The sequence below is a fragment of the Choristoneura fumiferana genome, chromosome 5 (assembly GCF_025370935.1).
Source record: "Choristoneura fumiferana chromosome 5, NRCan_CFum_1, whole genome shotgun sequence".
NCBI lineage: Eukaryota > Metazoa > Arthropoda > Insecta > Lepidoptera > Tortricidae > Choristoneura > Choristoneura fumiferana.
Genome location: NC_133476.1, coordinates 8,495,817 through 8,517,854, shown reverse-complemented (window position 1 = coordinate 8,517,854; position 22,038 = coordinate 8,495,817). Strand labels below are relative to the sequence as shown.

The following is a 22,038-nucleotide window of genomic DNA, read 5'->3' as shown; positions in this document are numbered from 1 at the left end:
TTACTTATATAAAGCCACCGCTGTTCCTAACTAAGCTACACGTTTAATGTGGATCTACAGGAGCGCGTCGGACCGCGCCTGCGCACCAAAGCGCGCATTGTCTCCGCATCGCTATTCCGGAGGCAACAAATATCACACATTGTTGCTATTTATCGGTATTTTAAAACCTCGTGTTACTTTATCTGTGATTAACGAGATAATTTTAATTTACAACTATGTGGGTACAGTCAGATGAAAAAGGATGAAACTAAAATTAGTATCGAGTGCCATAAATAAAATGCAGCAAGAGTTTGAGAGATAATTTGAACTCAGGTCAGAAAAATAAAGTACCTAGTGATTTTCTACTCCGAACCTACCTAAGTATATAAAAAAATAAAAATGAACTACTACCAACACACGTTTCAGACATAGCATAAATTTTGAACGTTTTCGGTTTTTTATGCGGGTGCATACTTCTAAAATTGCCTATCTACCTGCTAGATTATGTACTTAATTTTTTATGTCATAAATTTGTGATTTTACATGTGAAATGATGAATTAGATAATGTTTCTGGATGATGAAATTGTTTATATGAACATTGTAGAAATCAAAGTTTATTTAATATTTAAATAGTATAGTTGCTACTATACTATGAACAGAACATCGTCAACGTGGAGCGCCTGGAGAATCGCACAAAGCAAACAACTTCAAGCAAGCATATCAAACATTTTGCTGCACTAGGCGCAAATGAATCACTCCAGCCATCACAGAAATGAGGGTCGCGTATCTATGTTTTGTATTCCCTGTCCTGTAACATTTCTAACTGAGAGGGCTGATTGGAGCGCCGAAAGTTCGCATAAACTTTGCTAGTCATACCTACTGTAATTTTGTCCGAATCATCGTTTATCATAATTTTTTCCCACTGAACCTTTTCTGAATTTTTTACATGGTCATCCTATAAAAATTATAGGTAAAGTTAGGTTTGTTTTATAACAATTCTGAACAATTCGGACGATCGGATGGCCAAGTGGTTAGAGAACTGACTACGAAGCTTGAGGTTCCGGGTTCGATTCCCGCCGGGGTAGATATTTGTATGAATAATACGAATGTTTGTTCTCGGGTCTTGGATGTTCAATATGTATTTACGTATGTATTTATCTATATAAGTACTAGCTTTTGCCCGCGACTTCGTCCGCGTGTACTTTAGTTATCAGGGCATATGTTTTAATTAAATCCCGTTATAATTGTGGACATTTGTATCTGTGTACATAGCGAAGTACTGCCGTAAACGATAGGTAACAGTTTACTAAGTACTTCGCTATAAACAACATTTTTTACCAGTTTTAAAGCTAGTTTATGAAAAGTTTTATGCAAAGCACGAGAGTAAATAATTATCTCGTGTGCTTCCGGCGAGAACGAATCTTACTCTAGAACCGAATTATATATTCAAAATTGCACTGTACATAATAGTTTGTAAATTAGTTAAAAGATAAATAAGAACGGATAATCACAAAAAATTACGCTTATATTAATTATATATTGATTTTATTATGCACAATCCAATGAGTAATTTTTAAGTTAGGTACCTACTGCATAATTATTTGCAAATTATTTCACACATCATTTTAAATATCATTCAATTTCCACATTTTAGTTGTACATTTTGTATGAAAACCCCTCCCCTATTGAATTTGCCAACACCATACGGATCATTTTAAATTGTAACCAGCTTATTTTTAGTCTAGAAATAAGGAGTATCATAGAAACTCCCCCCTAATAAATCGAAAGCTACTTCTTCTTTCTTTATCTTTGCCTAATTGAGAACTTATACACCTATTTTCATACTTCTAAATCCATAAAGGAGAAAATTTTCATACAAACTTTATCCCCCCCATTTTACCCTTTAGGGGGGAATTTTATCCATTTCACTTACACAGATATTTTTTAATTGTTATCGAGAACTTATATAAGTACTTAGCTATTTTCATACTTCTAAGTTCAAAAAAATTTCCATACAAACTTTACCCCCCATTTTACCCCTTTAGAGGGGAATTTATCCATTTCACTTACACAGATAATTTTTAATTGTAATCGAAAACTTATGCACTTATTTTCATACTTCTTGGTCCAGAAATGAGAAAATCCATACAAAACTTTACCCCCCATTTCACCCCTTTAGGGGGAATTTATCCATTTCATCTAGATAGATAATTTTTAATTGTAATCGAGGACCTATACACCTATTTTCATACTTCTAAGTCCAGAAATGAGAAAATTCCATAAAAACTTCACCCCCTATTTCACCCCCTTAGGGGATGAATTTCTAAAAATCCTTTCTTAGTGCTCATTTTACATCATAAAAAGAACCTCTGTACCAAATTTCAAGTTTCTAGGCTCAGCGGTTTGGGCTGTGCGTTGATCTATAAGTCAGTCAGTTTCTTCTTTTATATATATAACTAGCTTTTGCCCGCGGCTTCGCTCGCGTTAAATTTGGGAGTAACATACATTTACTTTCTGCGATCCTTTTTCGTGTTTGATTAATTTTTCGGAGGATTACATGGAAATACAAATACAGACAGATTTTCTTTTAGACAGATGGTGCAAATTTTGTAATACAAAAATCGACCTACATACGTAATTAATTATGATTCTTACCAACTTTGAAACCCTGCTTCGCTGATTCAGGGTTGGAATTTTAGAAAACGAAGTACATACTACGCGTTTCTTTTGCCCGCGACTTCATACACGATATAGGATTATATCCCGAGAAATTGTAAAGTTCCCGCGGGACATGAATTACTGTTAAGATCTATTTTAATATTCTTAATTGTCGATTAGAGACACATGTAGCTTTCTATTATTGAAATAATTTTGAAAATCTGCCTCAAAATTGAAACTTATTTTTATTGTGCGGAAAGTTTGTAATTTTTTTTAAAGTAAGTAGTCTAATGTCAATCTGGGATAGTGTATCTTTCTATTGATAAAAGAATTATTTAAATCATCTTAATAGTTTCAGAGATGACCCCAACAAACAAAGAAACAAACAAAGTTGAGATATTTTCCTATTCTTTCTATTTCTCTAATCTTTGCCCTAGTGCACCTCTGCATTACTTTAGGTCCATCTATGCCAAATTTCACACCGTAGCATGCTGAACGGTTGTGTTGCTCTGAAGATGAGCTCTGGTTGAGTTCGAAACGCGTCAGTGTAAAGTGATGGTGGTGATAGATGGATTTGTGTGTTCTTACAGTGTGGAGGTGGAGGAACTGCATGAACACACATTGCATGGGCACAAAAGTAGCTATCATAAAGATCGCGGGTGGGCAAAGTAATTGTGTCAGCTCGTTGAACGTACATGTAAAATTTCGTATCTATGCTATGAGCCCTTGAGGAGTTCCGTCATCAGCAGACGACCCTGGCTGCAGCATCAGGCGGTGTATATCATATAAACGCATTGTCATTGAAATTTAACAATCATGTAAAGTCTTTTGCGTGTGCCATCAACTTTTGAGGACTTCCCTTCTACGGAGACGATCCTCGCCAGGATGAGCAGGATGTCACTGCTAAATAATTGTTACCAGATTTATATCAGGTTGCCAAATCTCCAGTCCCCAGTTTTATTGGTTTAGCGTATGCGTTTTCTGATTCAGTTGGTAAGTATATAAAATCCTCTTTATTCGTTTTATCCCGTGGGATATTCGGAAAATCTTTGAAACAGTTTTTACCTACCTGCATGCCAAATTTGAAGTTTCTAATATTTATAATTACGGAGTTAGGGCCACTTTGAAGCGAAAATATAAAACCCATTTTATTCCCTATCCCGTAAGAATTTTGATAAACCCTGAAAATGGTTTTTAGCTGTTAGTATTACCTACTGCTCGCCAAATTCGAAGTCTCTAATAATTATAGTTACGGTAAAAGAGTCAATAATTGAAAGTGAAAATACAAATCCCATTTGTTCATTATCCCGTGGGAATTTCGAGAAATCCTGAAAACCATTTTTAGCTGTTAGTATTACCTACTTGCATGCCAAATTTGAAGTTTCTAATAATTATAGTTACGCAAATAGGGCCATTTTGAAGTGAAAATATAAATCCCATTTTATTCCCTATCCGTGGGAATTTGGATAAATCCTGAAAATAGTTTTTAGCTGTTAGTATTACCTACTTGTTTACCAAATTTGAAGTATATAATAATTATAGTTACGGAAATAGGGTCATTAATTAAAAGTGAAAATATAAATCCCATTTATTCACTATCCCGTGGGAATTTCGTAAAATCCTGAAAACTGTTTTTAGCTGTTAGTATTACCTACTTGCATGCCAAATTTGAAGTTTCTAATAATTATAGTTACGCAAATAGGGCCATTTTGAAGTGAAAATATAAATCCCATTTTATTCCCTATCCCGTGGGAATTTTGATAAATCCTGAAAATAGTTTTTAGCTGTTAGTATTACCTACTTGTTTACCAAATTTGAAGTATCTAATAATTATAGTTACGGAAATAGGGTCATTAATTAAAAGTGAAAATATAAATCCCATTTATTCACTATCCCGTGGGAATTTCGTAAAATCCTGAAAAGTGTTTTTAGCTGTTAGTATTACCTACGTGCATGCCAAATTTGAAGTTTCTAATAATTATAGTTACTGAAATAGGGTCATTTCGAAGTGAAAATATAAATCCCATTTATTCACTATCCCGTGGGAATTTCGAAAAATCCTTTCTTAGTGCGCGTCTACACCTATTAAAAAACATACATTCCAAATTTCAAGTTTCTAGACCCAGCGGTTTGGGCTGTGCGTTGATCTATAAGTCAGTCAGTCAGTCAGTCAGTTTCTTCTTTTATATATATAGATAAAGATATAGATATAGATATAGATAGATGTTTATGTGTTGCCTAGTATCCATAGTACAAGCTTTGCTTAGTTTGGGCTAGGTCAATTGGTGTCCCATGATATTTATTTATTGTTTATTTATTGGATTCAGAGAAAAAAGAGTTATGACAAACGAACATTCTGACAAACATTACCTACAATCGGAATTTCAATAAGTATGCGAGTCGATATGGATCCGGCTGGAATAGGTAGTACATGGTACTTATCAATATAAATTAATGGCTAAGTACTTAATTTTCAGCAGAAAAAAAATAAGCTTGCTTAGTAAGTGCCTTTGTCTAAATTTTGGGATTACCAGAAATCAGCGTTCAAAATTGTAGGTTGCCTTTGTAGGTTGTTTCATCTATAAGCATGTTTTTTCACCCAGAATTTCCAATATTTATTTTTAGGGCTAAGGTTCTAAACCTTATAATTTTGCCATGTCCGTCCATTAGTCTGTCTGTCTATCCGTCTGTGGCTGGCATGTACCTAAGAAAGCAGAAATAATCGTAAACTACACAATGGCTGTACTTATTTAATATATGTTCTTATAGTGACTGTATCCTGCAGACAAACTGTGAAAACAGCTTTGCAGGGCTATGTATAAAAAACTCTGTGAAAGAATGCCTCTATAACTGTCGTTTCGCTATCCGTTTGTCTGTATCTCGAGAACCGTAATAAATTGCATGACCGGCAACGTAACCGCAGCCCTAATAATGCTGTAGGTGTCCATGGGCGGCGGTGATCACTTACCATCAGGTGAACCGCCTGCTCGTTTTCCAGCTGTACGTAAATAAAAATGACAGCTGAAATTTACAACCCTTATTACGCGAGTCTGACTAACACTTCATGTCGAATGACACATAGGCTAATTTTTTATCCCGATATTCTCACGGGATAGGGATAAAATCTCGAAATAACAACCGCTAGGCTTAAGCAGCGTTTCCACTAATAATGTGCGAGGATGTATTGCGAGGGATGTGTTCCACACATCCTCGCACACACATTTCTGGTGGAAACAGCTGAGCGGAGCGAGGCGAGGTAAATGAAGCGTTTCTATTGGTTAATGAAAAACATATTCCTCGCAATACATCCTCGCATATCTCTAGTGAAAACGCTGCTTTAGAGTTCCGAAATTTTGTATGTACCTAGGTCTGGAATAACAATAGGCTACTTTTTACCCCAGGGATAAAATCTTGAAATTTCAACCGCTGGGTTTAGTCTTGAATTTTTGGACAGTTGTTCTCTTAACACAACTTCAATGAACACCACGATATAAATTTTGGGAATTCCCAGGGGAATTTTATAAAATCCCGGAATTTCAATTGTACCAGACCGAATAGTTTACGCGTGCGAAGCCGCGAGTAAACTCTAGTAGTAAGTACTTAGTATATATTTAACATACATACCTACATATAAGTAATAAGTTTAAAAGTACCTAAAGCTGTTCTATCTTGGCAGGCTTTACGTGGTATGGGGAGGCCATGTCCAACAGTGGATGTCCTACGGCTATATGTATGTATGTATGTATGTAAACTCTTTATTGTACAAAAGAAAATTAACAAAACATTACTGACAAACTTTAAGATACTTGTACAAAGGCTATTTATATGATGATGGTTTTACATGTAGCTATACTTGGTTTGGATAGGTATTTATTTAACTAAATGTAAACAAAACAACGTCAGTTGGTGTCTTAAATATTGAAATTCCCTTTTTAGGGTTCTGGAGCCAAAATGGCAAAAACGGAACCCTTATAGTTTCGCCATGTCTGTCTGTCTGTCCGTCCGCGGCTTTGCTCAGGGACTATCAATGCTAAAAAGCTGTAATTTTGCACGGATATTATATAACGATGCCAACAAAAAAGTACAATAAAAAAAAAAATAAAAAATTTAGGGTACCTCCTATAGATGTAAAGTGGGGGTGATTTTTTTTTTCTTATCCAATCTTATAGTGTGGGGTATCGTTGGATAGGTCTCTTAAAACCATTAGGGGGTTGCTAAAACGATTTTTCGATTCAGTGGTTGCAAATTTTCATTAAAATCGAGCGCCCCCCCCTCTAAAATCTAAACCGGTGGGTGGAAAAATTTGAAAAAAATCAGGATGGTAGTAAGTATATCAAACTTACAAGGAAAACTATAACGGTTAAGTTTTCTTGAGAATTATTAGTAGGTTAAGAGTAAATAGCAGCCTAAGGTATAAAATATACCTAAACTTGGAATATTCCGTACAAAATACGAAATCCTTAGAAAAGTATTACTTAATTTTTTCGTAATGGCTACGGAACCCTATTTTGGGCGTGTGCGACACGCTCTTGGCCGGTTTTTTATCTATCTAAACGTTAACATTTCTGTATTGAAATACACTAGTCTAGTTTGTATTACAGTTTGTATATAGGTAAGTAAAATGTTGAAAATCCTTGAATATACCAAATCTGGTAGCTGAAGTTTGTTTACATTTAGTTTTAGTTTGTTAACATACCTATCCAAACCATGTATAGCAATATATATTCATCTAAACATACTGTTATTATTATTTCATATTATAGGTCACTGACCTAAACAAATTCTTAGCACTTCACGTTTCAGTGCTAGTTGTCGCTATCATATTTCTTCTTTATTCAATTTTCCTGCGCCGGAGTGACATGTCCGTTGAGCGTGGGCATAAGCCGAATTAACCAGGATTACAACTCTACCACGACTTCTTGTGACCGGCGGCTTAAAAGTGATTTTCTAATAAATTACGTGTGTTGCAGTTAATCGTTGTGCGGTGAGGGTCTCCGCCACGCAATGAACAGAAAAAAAAAACGGTGTGTCGCCGGTAACACATCATGGCCAAGCTGTAACGTGAATCAGGGTTGTGTGAGGAGGATTTCTTATTTTTGGTTCGATTGCACAACTGCTGTACACTATTCTCTGGTCACGTTAACTGAGTTTTGGGAGAGAGCAAAGTATCTTATTGGTATCTATCTATTAACTAAGAAAGGTAATTCTGGTAATGTGAGATAGTACTTAAAAGGTCATTCATTGCTAGTTTGAAGTATTATAATAAAATAAACAAGGAAAACACATCATCTCTTATATGAAACAAAGTACCCCGTAACGTAACAATAATCACCCAAGCTGTGCTCGAGTCTTGCACGTTTGATTAGTATGCAATACATGTACCTGTTTATCTATATACCTATGTTTAACCGTTGCCTGGTACTCACAATACCTACAACTTTGTTTATGTAGTTTGGGACTAAATCATTTGTTGTCAATTGTTCTACACGAGTAGGTACTACGTAGATCTGTTAATTAAAAGGACTTTAATTAACTGATCTACTTTTTGAACTGTCAGGAGAGGTTTAACCCTTCGTATGTCTTAGTACTCATCGGCGATACCTACTCTTGTTGTATACCTAACAATGATCAGTGCCAAAATTACAAGAGCAAAATTTAATTGAATTTAGAAATTAGCTTTGGTATATAACAGGAGTAGCACGTAACTGATCAGTGCTAAGAAATACAAAGGGTTAATCGGGTGAATACGTCTTCTTTTAACAGTGTCAATGCCAAGACAATGAGCGAAAGCAAACTCAAAAAACTAATTCCAATTATAATCGATCAGATTTAAACAAAATAATTCACGACTCCATCAAAAATTAAACGGCATTAGATTAATGCGTTTTAAAGTGTTAATTGACGATCATTTTATGCGTTTGCTGAATTGACATAAGAGCACACGCGTCAAACCGACCTCGGCTGAAATTAATAGGATTTTTACTCGGCCTGTTGTAGACGATGTTTTATTTCAAAGTCGTGATTTCACCTTTGAACTGGCGAATTGAAGCGGTACATGATAAAATAAGAACGTGAGGACTTTTGATGGATTGTTTTAGGTACTGTTTTAAGGGGCCAAACAAACTATAAGTAGTGTAAGTAATTAAAACATTGGCATAAGGAATACAAACATTTACAACTTTAAAAGAGTAACTAACTGATTCGTCAAAGACGACGCACAGCGTAAATCTTACCTTCGGCCACAGAATATAATAGTACTCTTCGGGTGAGAGTAGAGTGGTCCTACAGACATGGCGAAACTACGAGTATAAGGATTCCTAGTCCTAACTACGGAACCCTAAAAATGCAATAAGTATGGGGTTTAAAACAATGCTTTACTTACCCTAAACACGGCCGGACCACACATACGGCTAATAGTCTATTACAGGCAATTGTATGCAATACTTGTTTCGATAAAATTACTAGCAGCAGTCGATATTTCGGCTCGCAATAACGCGTAGTTTAAAGCACCTAGGTAGTGTAAAAATAAAAATATTATGTGGCAACACTCCCATCTTAACGTCATTCGTTATTTCGCGCGTGAAACGCAACGGTCGTGGTTTTATGCAGATTTTTATTCTCCAGTGGAAAAAAGCTAAAAAATCTATAGTTTTCGATAAAATAAGATGCCAAAACGAAAGAGTGAAAAGGAGGACGAGGAAAAAAGAAGGTCGAAAATTCAGAAACTAGAAAAGCGTCTTGAAAGATATCGGTCGAGGGAAATAACAACACCACCAAATAGTAACAACCGTAAGTACTATACTTGTTGCGATATTACTTTGTAACTGAGTCAACGGTGTTTGCGCCTTTGTACGTTGTACAAAACCACAACGCACGTTGTGCGTTCAGTGCATTCCCGTTGGGAATGGAAAGCCCTTACTTTATCAAGCATCTCGACTAATACATTAATCACGTTGTGATTCTGTAATATTTTCGTTGAAAATATTCATCATATTCACCTATTACGACACCCGATACAATGCTTAACAGTTGCGTACTTTGTATTCTCCGTTGGAGAATGTATGTGTTCCGTTGGAACATAATATAATGTATGATATGATAAGTCACACATTTCATTACATAATAATTTTAAAAATAATGCCCATGCATTTGCATACTGTAAGCTCTAAACGTGAGGGTGATCTTTAGAGGCCCATGTACCTACCTACCTGTTCTTATGCTTTAGTTAGACTATGGTCATGGTATTCAAAATCATGTGGATTCAATTTTTACTTGGTACGTTCCAGACATTGAACAACAAGGGCAGGATGAGGTAGAGACTGAGGCTGAAGCATTTTCAATCCTGGAGGTTGAAGAAGTTACGGATGAAGGTGTAGATTCCCTTCCGAATGAAGTATTGATGGCCCTGGGTGATGAAAATGCCCAAGAAAAGGGATATGGAGAGGATATCCACAGTGACATTACCAAAAGGATGGATGGGATCCTCATGAAAGGGTTGCCTAAAGAGCAAAAGGAGATTATTACTAAAAACTTGTTAATTCCAGCGAACATGATGCTGTTGGAGGCACCCAAGCTCAATAATGAGCTCAATGCGATTTTAAGCTCTTCGACAAAAACAAGAGACAAACTTCTAGAAGGGAGACAGCAAGACCTAGGTCTAGCAGGAGCATCAGTTTTATATGCCATTCACAAGCTATCACGAGGCGAAGACAAGATTGACATAATCAAGTCTTTAGGAGATGCGTCCCGGCTACTATGTAACCTCCATTATGAGTACACTAACATGCGTAAGAAGCTGATATCTCCGCATCTGGACAAGAGCCTGAGTCTAAACTTGAAGGAGAATACACGGTCAGACTTTTTATACACAAAATTAGATGAGACGGTAAAGTCACTGGCTGCCATTAAGAGAGCTAGCAGTGCACTTAAACCAAAGCCTCAACCCCAGACATCTACATCGGGTTCAAAAAACTGGTACCAACCTCCTCGACGCCCAATGCAAGGCCCACAGGCGAGGGGTCCAGCTCGAGGGGGACACCACCAGCCTCAGCAGCGCTACCAGCCCCGCACCGCCACGAGGGGCCAGGGACGCCGGCTACCGCCGCCAACGGGCAGAGGCCGTGCCAAATACCCATAGAGGTAAAATTTTGTGGTAGATTAAGCTCTTTCTATTGTTGCTGGGAAAAAATTACTAAAGATCCAGTAATTTTAGAATGGATTAAAGGTTACTCTATACCTCTGGTAGCTAACCCACATCAAAATAATATACCACTTAATATTACAAATAAGTCTGAAAGATACATTCTCTCCACTGAAATCATAAAGCTTTTGGAGCTTGGTGCTATTTCAAAATGTAAAGCAGAACCCCATCAGTTCTTGTCTAGTATTTTTACAGTTCCTAAGTCTGATGGTACACACAGATTTATTTTAAACTTAAAGTTGTTTAATAAATTTGTAGAAGTTACTCATTTCAAGTTGGAAGACATCAGAACTCTTTGTAAACTTTTATCAAAAGGAGATTTTATGTGCACAATTGATTTAAAGAATGCATATTATTTGTTAGGTACTCACAAAGACCATAGAAAATATTTAAGGTTCATGTTCAATGATAGTTTATATGAGTTCAACTGTCTACCTTTTGGATTGGCAACGGCTCCCTATGCCTTCACCAAGCTACTAAAACCAGTAATGGAATTTCTGAGAGAACAGGGTATAAGGTTAGTTATTTACTTAGATGACCTGATATGCATTGGATCATCTTATACTGAATGTCAAAACAATACAAAAATTACAAGAGACCTTTTAGAGTGCCTAGGCTTTATTATAAACACAGAAAAAAGTCGCCTCATTCCATCTAACATACAGGAATATTTAGGCTTTATTATTAACTCTAATAACTTGACCTTGAGCCCAACAGTAAAGAAGAGGGATAAGTTACTATCAATGGTAAATAAGTTTTTGAAGGTTGAAAGTTGTTCAATTAGAGACTTTGCTCAATTATTGGGAAATTTAGTATCGGTCTGTATGGCTGTTTCATATGGTTTTGTTTACACTAAGACCATGGAAAGAGAAAAATATTTATCTTTGCAAAAGTCTGATAACAATTTTGATGAAACAATGATAATAAATACTGACATTAAATCGGACTTACAGTGGTGGAAAGCTAATCTTAGTTCTGGTTTTTGTGAAATAAAACAATATAACTTCTGTTTGGAGATATTTAGTGATGCAAGTAGGTCAGGTTGGGGTAGTTTTTGTAATGGAAAAAAGGCAAGAGGGTTTTGGTCAGAAGAAGAAAAAGGCTATCACATAAACCATTTAGAACTATTGGCCGCTTTTTTCGCATTGCAATGTTTTGCAAGTGATTTAATGAACTGTGAAATATTACTTAGGATTGATAACACAACTGCAATTTCCTACATTAATCGCATGGGAGGTGTTCAATTTCCCAATCTTAGTAATTTAGCAAAACTTATTTGGAAATGGTGTGAGATCAGAAGGCTTTGGATTTTTGCATCTTACATAAAATCAAAAGATAACACTGATGCGGACCTTGAATCCCGCTATACTAAAATAGATACTGAATGGGAATTGTCGCATTCTGCTTTTCAAAAAATTGTTAAAAGCTTTGGATCTCCACATATTGATCTGTTCGCTTCACGAACAAATGCAAAGTGCAAAGATTATATATCATGGCACAGGGACCCCTTTGCAAATAACATAGATGCATTTACCATAAAATGGACTCCACACTTTTTCTATGCTTTCCCGCCTTTTTGTTTATTGACGAAGGTCATTCAAAAGATTAAAAATGATAGAGCTACCGGTATAGTAGTCTATCCCATCTGGCCATCACAACCATGGTATCCTTTGCTGACTTCATTAATCACATCTGACGTTGTCATGTTGGGTCCATCTGAAAATCTCCTTACTTCTCCTTTCAGAACGTCGCACCCGATGCACGCGAAGCTTATCCTGGGGGCGTGCATCTTATCAGGCAGGCGTTTAGCAGAAGGATGATATCAGAGAGTGGGGTTGATGTAATGATGGCATCTCTATCCGCTAATAGCATTAAACAGTACAGTAGCTGTCTTAAACAGTGGTGGCAATACTGCAAGACTAATAAGGTGGATGTATTTCATAGCTCAGTCCCTACTGTAATATCTTATTTATCATCTATTTTTTACAAGGGAGCCTCTTATCAGACTTTAAACTGTCATCGATCGTCCCTCTCACTCATAATCGGCACTCACATTGGTACTGATGACAGAGTTAAACGTTGGTTTAAAGGTATATTTAAATTACGACCAAAGATGCCTAAATACGAAAATATATGGGATCCGTCTATTGTATTGTCATATATAAAACATTGGTACCCCTTAGAAAAATTAAATTTAGAAAAAATCACGAAAAAGACCGCTATGTTGTTAGCTCTTACTACAGGTCAAAGAGTACAAACTTTGTTTTATATGAGGACTAATAATATAAGATTTACTGAGGATGGTGCTGAAGTAATAATAACTGACATTTTAAAGACTACAGCGCCAGGTAACCCACCTCCAAAAATTTATTTGCCATATTTTAGAGAACAACCCCAGATATGCCCTGCCACAACACTATCGGCTTATATTAATGTGACTAAAGAATTAAGGCATGTTGCAGAGTCCAATGACCATTTATTTTTGACTTTCAAGAATCCTCATGTCTCAGCAACTACTCAGACTATCAGCAGATGGCTGAAACAAGTGATGGCCGATAGTGGTGTGGACGTATCAGTGTTTTCATCACACTCTACCAGACACGCGTCTACCTCCTGCGCACACCGCGGGGGTCTTACTGTAGACAGCATTTTAAAGGCTGTTGGCTGGTCCAGTAGATCTGCGACGTTCGCTAGACATTATAATAGGCCCTTGATTAATAATGTTAGTGAACAAGTGCAGTTTGCAAGAGTTGTGTGTACAGCAGCTCAAAATACATAAAATGTATAGTATTATAAATAATTCTGTTTGACAGAACTTGTTACAATTTGTTATTAGATTTATTTTTATATTAATACTTGTTCAAACAACAATTGTTGTTTAAAGTTGTGTCAGAGGTTGGCTAATTTTGTTTGGTATCTATGTCATAGAATGAGACTGATTTTATTTGTTACCTGTGTCCTAGAATAACTAATGTTATAATATTTTAGTGAGGTTAATTAACATTTCGTTATGATAGTAATAAATACGTTGATTTGATTTTACAGGAGTCTATATAATTCCTCTAAACATCTGCTAGTAATTTTATCGAAACAAGTATTGCATACAATTATAGGGTTAAACGAACTTACCTGAAGTGAAGTTCTACCCAGATTGTATGCAATACTTGTTTCGATAACAATAATGTCCCACCCACACCGATAAGTTATGTAAATAACTAATTTCCCGGTTAAGATTTAAGTTTGAAGTACCTATTGTAGACTAATTTGACTAAGTCAATGGAAATGAATCAATGATATAGTGGAATATACTTATATGTATATTCCACTATATCATCAGATTCACTGCTATAAACTAAATGACGTTAAGATGGGAGTGTTGCCACATAATATTTTTATTTTTACACTACCTAGGTGCTTTAAACTACGCGTTATTGCGAGCCGAAATATCGACTGCTGCTAGTAATTTTATCGAAACAAGTATTGCATACAATCTGGGTAGAACTTCACTTCAGGTAAGTTCGTTTAACCCTATAATTGTAATTGACGGCTCGGCCGTATCATAACACTCAATCGTCTGCGTGAATATAGGGCATGATGTTTTGATACGACTATGAATAATAGCTTCATCGTGAACTTGAACAAGCTGTTATCTTAAGGTTTTGCTGTTTTATGGCAGCTGGAAAAAAGCTGCAAAAATCCCCGTGTCAAGGGTACTTATTATAGGTAGATTCATTCACGATGACGCGTGCCGTGGTTCTTATTACAATGTCATTAATGACTAATTTTGACAAAATCACGCGGTATTCGCTGTTTTTACGTCGCTTAAACAAAAAAAAAACCCATGCTTAGTGCCTTCATACTTACAGGTAGGTACTCCGTAAGTCAGATATTCGTTAAAATATAATGTTTCAAATTTCCGCCATTTTTAGTGACGATTTCTATTGTAAATTCGTCTACTGGTGACCATGGCCGCATTGTAATGTAGCCTCAACGTCGAGTTAATTTAAATACGGAACCAACGGAACCCTAGAAACGTATCAAATTCGCTTTGGAAGTTTAATTAGTTTTATCTTTAAATGTTGATTCGTGCCACCTTCAAATGACTGACTTCAAATTTATTTGTTATTTTACGTGATCTAAAGCTGTGTAGGTACCTAAAGCTTATTCAAATTTGACGTTTCTATTGACGACATGTCTGCCAATTCCGATGAAAATCTATATAAATAAAAATGAATCGTAAAATGTGTTGCTAAGCGCAAAACTCGAGAACGGCTGGACCAATTCAGCTATTTTTTTTTTTCATATCATCGTTAAAGTCTAGGGAAGGTTTTTATGAAGAGAAAAACTGGAAAAATTGCTGGGAAAAAGAAAATGCGAGTATGGAAGTGCGGTAATTAATGCATCACCTGTGGGTTTTAGTAAAATGCGGAGTGATGCGAATGTTTGCTACTCAATTTTATTTAGGCGTTTTGTTTTATTAATCCCCCTTATTTTGCATTTGCATGCTTGCTTGCTTGGCTGGAAGATGTTTGGACCTATAGTGTCTGAAATAGGGACGTTTTCTTCCATTTTTTTTCGTACACTACTTTTTTGGTTTAAAGTGGAACGAAGATTGCCGAGTAAATGAGTTTTATGACGAGTACCTTAATACTACCTACTAAATAATAACAAAAACAAATTTAAATGAACTAAAATAATTTCCTTGCTCACCCGCGACCTTACGAGTGTAGTGTGGTGGTGGTGATGGATGGGTTTGTGTGATTTGTGTGTGTTCTTACAGTGTGGAGGTGGAGGAACTGCATGAACACGCATATTTTGCATAAGCTTAGCTATCGTAAGGTCGCGGGTGAGCAAGGAAATTATTTTAGTTCATTGATATGGACCTCCGCAAAGTAACGCCTGATTCAATAAATTATTTAAAAACAAATTTGTTTACGTTCCTCAATTTACATTGACTGGTTGATTTATTTTGTGTTTTGATTTAATCTATTTATACTCATGCCACCGCATCCGCGGACCGGGAGACGAGCTGTCGGTAGGCCTCCAACAAGATGGAGCGACGACTTGGTTAAGATCGCGGGATCGCGGTGGATGCGGAAAGCACAAGACCGGTCTGAGTGGAGAGCCTTGGGGGAGGCCTATGTCCAGCAGTGGACGTCTTTCGGCTGACATGATGACTCATGCCACCTATAAGACGAGGGCGAAGCAATTTGGGTCGAAGAACTCGAAATGCTACAAACCAAGCTAATTATCAGAGTAATCGAACAGCCCAGCAACGTCAAGAGCGAAATGAAATTGAAAGGATTCGGATAGCACAAACCCGTGCAGAGCGTAATGAGCTGAATGCAGCTAATAATGTTGTAAGTTTCAATCGAGCTGCTTTAAATTACAATGTTACAATTGACTACAGTGCCTAGCAATGCGTTGCTATTGGATCTATGAACTCAGTTTGCCCACATTGTAAGGCATTGAAGTACAAAAATGAAGCCGCTGGATTGTGTTGCGCAAATGGCAAAGTGAAATTAATACCATTGGTGAAATTAATATATATATTATATATATTTAAAGTACCCAAAAAATCTGTTCTGATATATTAGGTAGTGAAAATTAATAATTTCATCATATGCGGCATCATCACCAGAATTTAATTATAACAGATAAGTTTTCTACATCATTATATTTAGTGTAGATAGCCTAGATTTCTGTAGACTTGCTTGCTTCCATGCTCGCTTGCATGCTTGCTTGCTTGCTTGCATACTCGCTTGCTTGCTTTCTTGCATGCTTGCTTGCATGCCAGCTTGCATGCTTGCTTGCTTGCTTGCATACTCGCTTGCTTGCTTTCTTGCATGCTGGCTTGCATGCTTGCTAGCATGCAAGCTTGGTTACACGCTTCCATGTTCGCTAGCGTGCATGCTTGCTTGCATTCTTGCATGCTTGCTTGCATGCTTGGTTACATGCTTCCATGTTCGCTAGCGTGCATGCTTTCTTGCATGCTTGCTTGCATGCATGCTTGGTAACATGCCTCCATGTTCGCTAGCGTGCATGCTTGCTTGCATGCTTGCTTGCCTGCTTGCATGCTTGGTAACATGCCTCCATGTTCGCTAGCGTGCATGCTTGCTTGCATGCTTGCTTGCATTCTTGCATGCCTGCTTGCATGATTGGTTACATGCTTCCATGTTCGCTAGCGTGCATGCTTGCTTGCATGCATGCTTGGTTACATACTTCCATATTCGCTAGCGTGCATGCTTTCTTGCATGCTTGCATGCCTGCTTCCAAGCTTGCTTGCATTCTTGCATGCCTGCTTGCATGATTGGTTACATGCTTCCATGTTCGCTAGCGTGCATGCTTGCTTGCATGCTTGCTTGCATGCATGCTTGGTTACATGCTTCCATGTTCGCTAGCGTGCATGCTTGCTTGGTTACATGCTTCCATGTTCGCTAGCGTGCATGCTTTCTTGCATGCTTGCTTGCATGCTTGCATGCCTGCTTCCAAGCTTGCTTGCATGCATGCTTGGTAACATGCCTCCATGTTCGCTAGCGTGCATGCTTGCTTGCATGCTTGCTTGCATGCTTGCTTGCATGCTTGCTTGCATGCTTGCTTGAATACATGCTTCATTGCGTGCTCGCTTGCATGCATTGTTACTTGCATACATACTTGCTTGCATACTTGGTTGCATGCTTGCTTGCATGCTCGCATGCGTGCATGGTTACTTGCATACTGGCTTGCATGCATGCTTGCTTCCTCGCTTGCGTGCTCGCATTGATTCCTCACTATAAAAAAAAGTACATGGCTAATAAGGTAACACAATATAAATTGATTTTAAGGCAGAACGAAGTTTGCGGGGCCAGCTAGTTCACGAATAATTCGTTCCTGTTCAATTCAATCTGGGGCTCTGGTAGTTAAGTAAGTACTGCCATTATTTAGGTAAGTACTTCGCGCAGTAGGCGGGTGGGCCAATCAACTATTTTACCGACACTTTGGGCGTCTCCTGCGTTACCAAAATTGTCTCTGGCGTTACCAAAAAATCGTACTTCCAACAAGATATTTCACGGTTTAATAGGTTGAACTTACGTAGGATGGCATGTATTCATGTACACCATCTATTAAATTACAGAAAAACCATGTTTACTTACAAAAATCTGCAATTGTTTGAAAAGTGTCGCGGACTAGTGTCGGTAAAAAAGTTGATTGGCCCGGGTACGACCAGACGACCACGTCGTGGTTGTGGCCGTCTAGTGTGCGAGGTGCCTTAGGTCGACCCACATAATATATGAAACTACACACCAAACAAAGTTTACATTGAAACAAGCCGTAAAATTAGTAAAACAAAGGTACTTAAGTAAAGGCTTGGGCTTAACATTAATTTGAATGACTCTTTCAGTGAGAATAAACATTGAAACGTAACTAGTACATAAACTTTGAGTTACGTTATGCTGCCATTATTCAAAAGTACTAATGGTTACATACAAGGAAGGTTGACAAGGATCTAACAAGGATACTGCAGGCAGTTTATTTATTATACTGAATAGTTTCTACTTGTAATTATTTTTAAGCCTTGATTTTGTTGGGCTATAATATTTATTTTAAACTAGATGTGTTCGTATATACGAATCTAAATGATGTTTGTTTCTTTATTTATACTCTTTATTGTACAAAAAGGAAAAAAAAAGGTTACATAATAAAAAGTAAAGAATTAAGTACAAAGGCGGAAAGGCGGATGATGTAACAGATACTAGGCTTTATCCAATTAGGTATATGTATCTAAATCAATCTAATAAAGCAACGATCCTTCGATAGTCTTCTGTAGTTTTATAATTGTCAAGTTCGAGTGTCACATATAAACAAAATCATAATTCAAAAAATGTTAAAGGCTTGTATCAAAAACGTTCTGCAACAAGGTATTTACATATCCAGTTATTTCTTAGCCACCCACGTACACAAACCTTTTCGAAATTGGGCAGGTATATTCTGTATTAGTTTATTGATTCAGTGATATTTGTATCTAGGTTGAAAAGGTTGTACTTACTTAGTTAATCAAATCTATCATGATTTACTTTGCGATTTGTAAAAACTGAAACTGCAAAACATACAACGTAATGACTAACGGTCGTGCTTACAGGATTATAAAAGTCGTGTCTCAAATCATGACCACAAAATAAACGCCAAACAATTCATTTTTGTCATTGTGATTAAACTTTATTTTGCTGCCATCGGGTGAAAGACTAAAAGACTATTAAATTAACAAGTTTTCATATTTCGTCTACGAACAAATAATTATTTATTCGTAGTATATTTCATGAAATTTCGCCGTGGGCGGCCGCGGCCTTTCTTGCTGTACTCTCGCGCAGGCCGTTTGGTCTAAAAATATAACACTGACTCATAAATGTAATTGGATTAAAAAAATAGGTCCATCTGTTTGTTTTAAACGTCATAACGAGTCATAGGTTTTGTAGTGTTTCTGATACGGAAGATTATAGTTTAAAAGATAGACGATGAAACAAACATTCTCGCATAGATACCTATTATTATATATTACCGACAAAAAATTAAGAAGAAAAACTGCGAACAGATAACACAAAACTGAACAAACATGGTAATAAAGACGAATAAAATAGATAGCCTCATAAAAAGAAACCTTGTTGTGTTATTACATACGTATAAGATAGGTAAGTATCAAAAAAATCATGTGATCGGATTGGCTTGTAATTTGATAAGGATTATATAGTTTAGATGACATGTAACTATCTTCTTTTCTTACGAGTAAGTTCTTGTTGGTGGAGTAACCGCCACCCAGTACCTACGGTCTTCGGCCAGCTGTTTGACTACCTGATCGAACACGATACCCACTTTCTTCTTCACCTGGTCAAAATAAGTCTGACACGGTATTTTTTTAAGCCTGCTGAAAAGAAAAGTAAAAGTAAGACGAGACAGAGGAAGGCCAAGATTGACATGTAAGTATAGTGTGTGGTATAGTGAACAAAAATTATCGACAGACTGTAAAAAAAAAAAACGATTCATACTTAACAAAATATTTCTTCATACACGCACGGACCGGCTTCATAGACGGACGGAACCAGACAACAGAATAATAATAATTTTAACAATAATTTCATCCTATTTTCGTACAACGCTATGAGATCATCTCATTACGCTGTAGCAGTCACGAAATCGAAATCGCTTACAAGCATTAAGGAACGTAATAGTAATAAAGTGTTTTTGTGTTTAGCATACGCACATTATCATTAGAATATTTAAACATGTTAACGTGTGGTGAACGTGCATTTACATCTGAAAGCTGTACCTCTATAATGCTGTAAGACTCTGTGGGTGCTGCTTTTGTCTACGTAGTTTCTTATGTTACGCATAGTCAAAACAAAAGTTGGTTGTTTCAGATAGGCAACCATAGTTAGGTATATTAAAATATAACATCTAACTAGTTTTTAACGTAAAATAATCTTGTTATTTCTGTTACCAACAAATCTTGAGTTTGAATTGTTCTCTTTTAGTTTTAAGTTTTTGTAAACATTAATAATTTTGAATAAATGTTTTATAATTATATTTGCCAAAGAAAAAAATACAAACTCTTACGTTACTGGCGGATAATGCATAAATACTATGATGAAACATGAATTCCCAAGGGCGTATTGTAGTACCTGGCTAATCAAAAGTTATTTTTTTATGTTTATATTGAAAGACTGTTATTGTTCCTTTTGACTTTGTCACTCTGTTTATTATTTTCTCTACGAATACAACACGCATGATAAACTAAATCATCGTAGATAACATTTAGTATTCCATGCGGTGATATCTACATTCTTATGCTTGGATCGATTCCAGCTTAAATTGGAATATGATGAAAATCTTGGGGTCCCGGTCGGTATTTGAAACCTGTAATCAGATTTCCTTTAGTTGATGCACTTTGTTAACAGTTAACTCAATTCACTCCCAAAAACGTTTAATCTAGCTAGAACATCAGGTCACCGAGGTTCGCTCGGGCTAAAACACGACAACACGCATTATCCCCAGCCAGACATAGGAATCCTCGGGGCAAAGTTTTCTGACAGGTAGTGAGTTCCTATATTATCGATAATCTTAACTATCGATGCTTGTTCCATATAGTGATCACTCCAAGTTTTGTTTGTAAAATTATGTTTTTATTAAAAGTGTAAAAAATTAACAAAATAATAGCGTAATTCTCTTCTTTTTAAAAAAGGATTTTGATACTCATCATAATTGTACTTCTTAACTACTAACCAATCTACTGTTACTGCGTAAAGATAAAGATAGCTACAATTTAATGATAATGACATTTAAACCAAAATTTATTTATCAAGTACCCGTTCCCGCGACTCCGTCCGCGTAGCATTCGATTACCGCTATCCCGCGGAACTATGCAATTTTCCGGGATAAAAACTGGCCTATGTCCTTCCCCGGGACTCAAACTATCTGCATACCGAATTTCATCTTAATTCGTTCAGCGGTTTAGACGTGATGCAGTAACAAACAAACAAACAGACTTACAAACTTTCGCATTTATTTTTAGTGGGATTAGTTAGATTAGTTCACTCACACTAGTGCATCGGTAAAACACGAAGATTGTTAATCAGCCATTAGTAAAAATTGGGATGATTCACGTTCTGAAACCCAGACACTATTAAGATTCAAGTACTTATCAAGAAACGTGTAACGATCGGGGCGCGGTCGAAATCCGAACATCGTCGCAGGCGCATGTATCACGTTGAATACGCGATTTGCGCGGCAGGGCTGCCAATTGGCACATTTTTTAATGAGATGACTAAGTCTAATGACGTTACGGTTGGCACTGCCGAAGAGGACCTATGTATATTGCAAAAAACAATCTTATCTGACTTGCTTAAGTGCGGATTTTTACTTATTGTCAAACTAAAATAAAACACGTAAAAATAATAGTTTACAAAAAGAGATCGATATACAAAGCCGAACTTATCTTATAAATCATATATCTTATATTACTGTACCTATGTCTACTGATTATCCACGGATATAGTTATAAATATACTTAGTTCAAATAAAACTGAAAACATGTGCATGTATAAAATTATTCATAAATTTCATTTTATGACAAGTGGCAACCCTGTCAAAGAACTGTGACGTCACGCATCATTGAACTGCCGTGCCTAGTGACTAAGATACACGTGAAAAAACTCTGACAACAAGAAAA

General features: G+C 36.6%; 2 protein-coding genes across 2 annotated transcripts in view; one reads left to right on the top strand and one right to left on the bottom strand.

Annotated features, from left to right (window-relative positions):
- The window catches only part of Sarm (sterile alpha and armadillo motif), a 134,457-nt gene that overhangs the window by 82,604 nt on the left and 29,815 nt on the right, over nt 1-22,038 (bottom strand). The window lies entirely within an intron of this gene.
- Nucleotides 9,080-14,357, top strand: LOC141428043 (uncharacterized). The gene is made up of 3 exons (XM_074087740.1): nt 9,080-9,427; nt 9,925-10,777; nt 12,583-14,357. The coding sequence occupies exons 1-2, from the start codon at nt 9,304-9,306 to the stop codon at nt 10,773-10,775; spliced, it is 975 nt and encodes a 324-aa protein (XP_073943841.1). The 5' UTR covers nt 9,080-9,303; the 3' UTR covers nt 10,776-10,777; nt 12,583-14,357.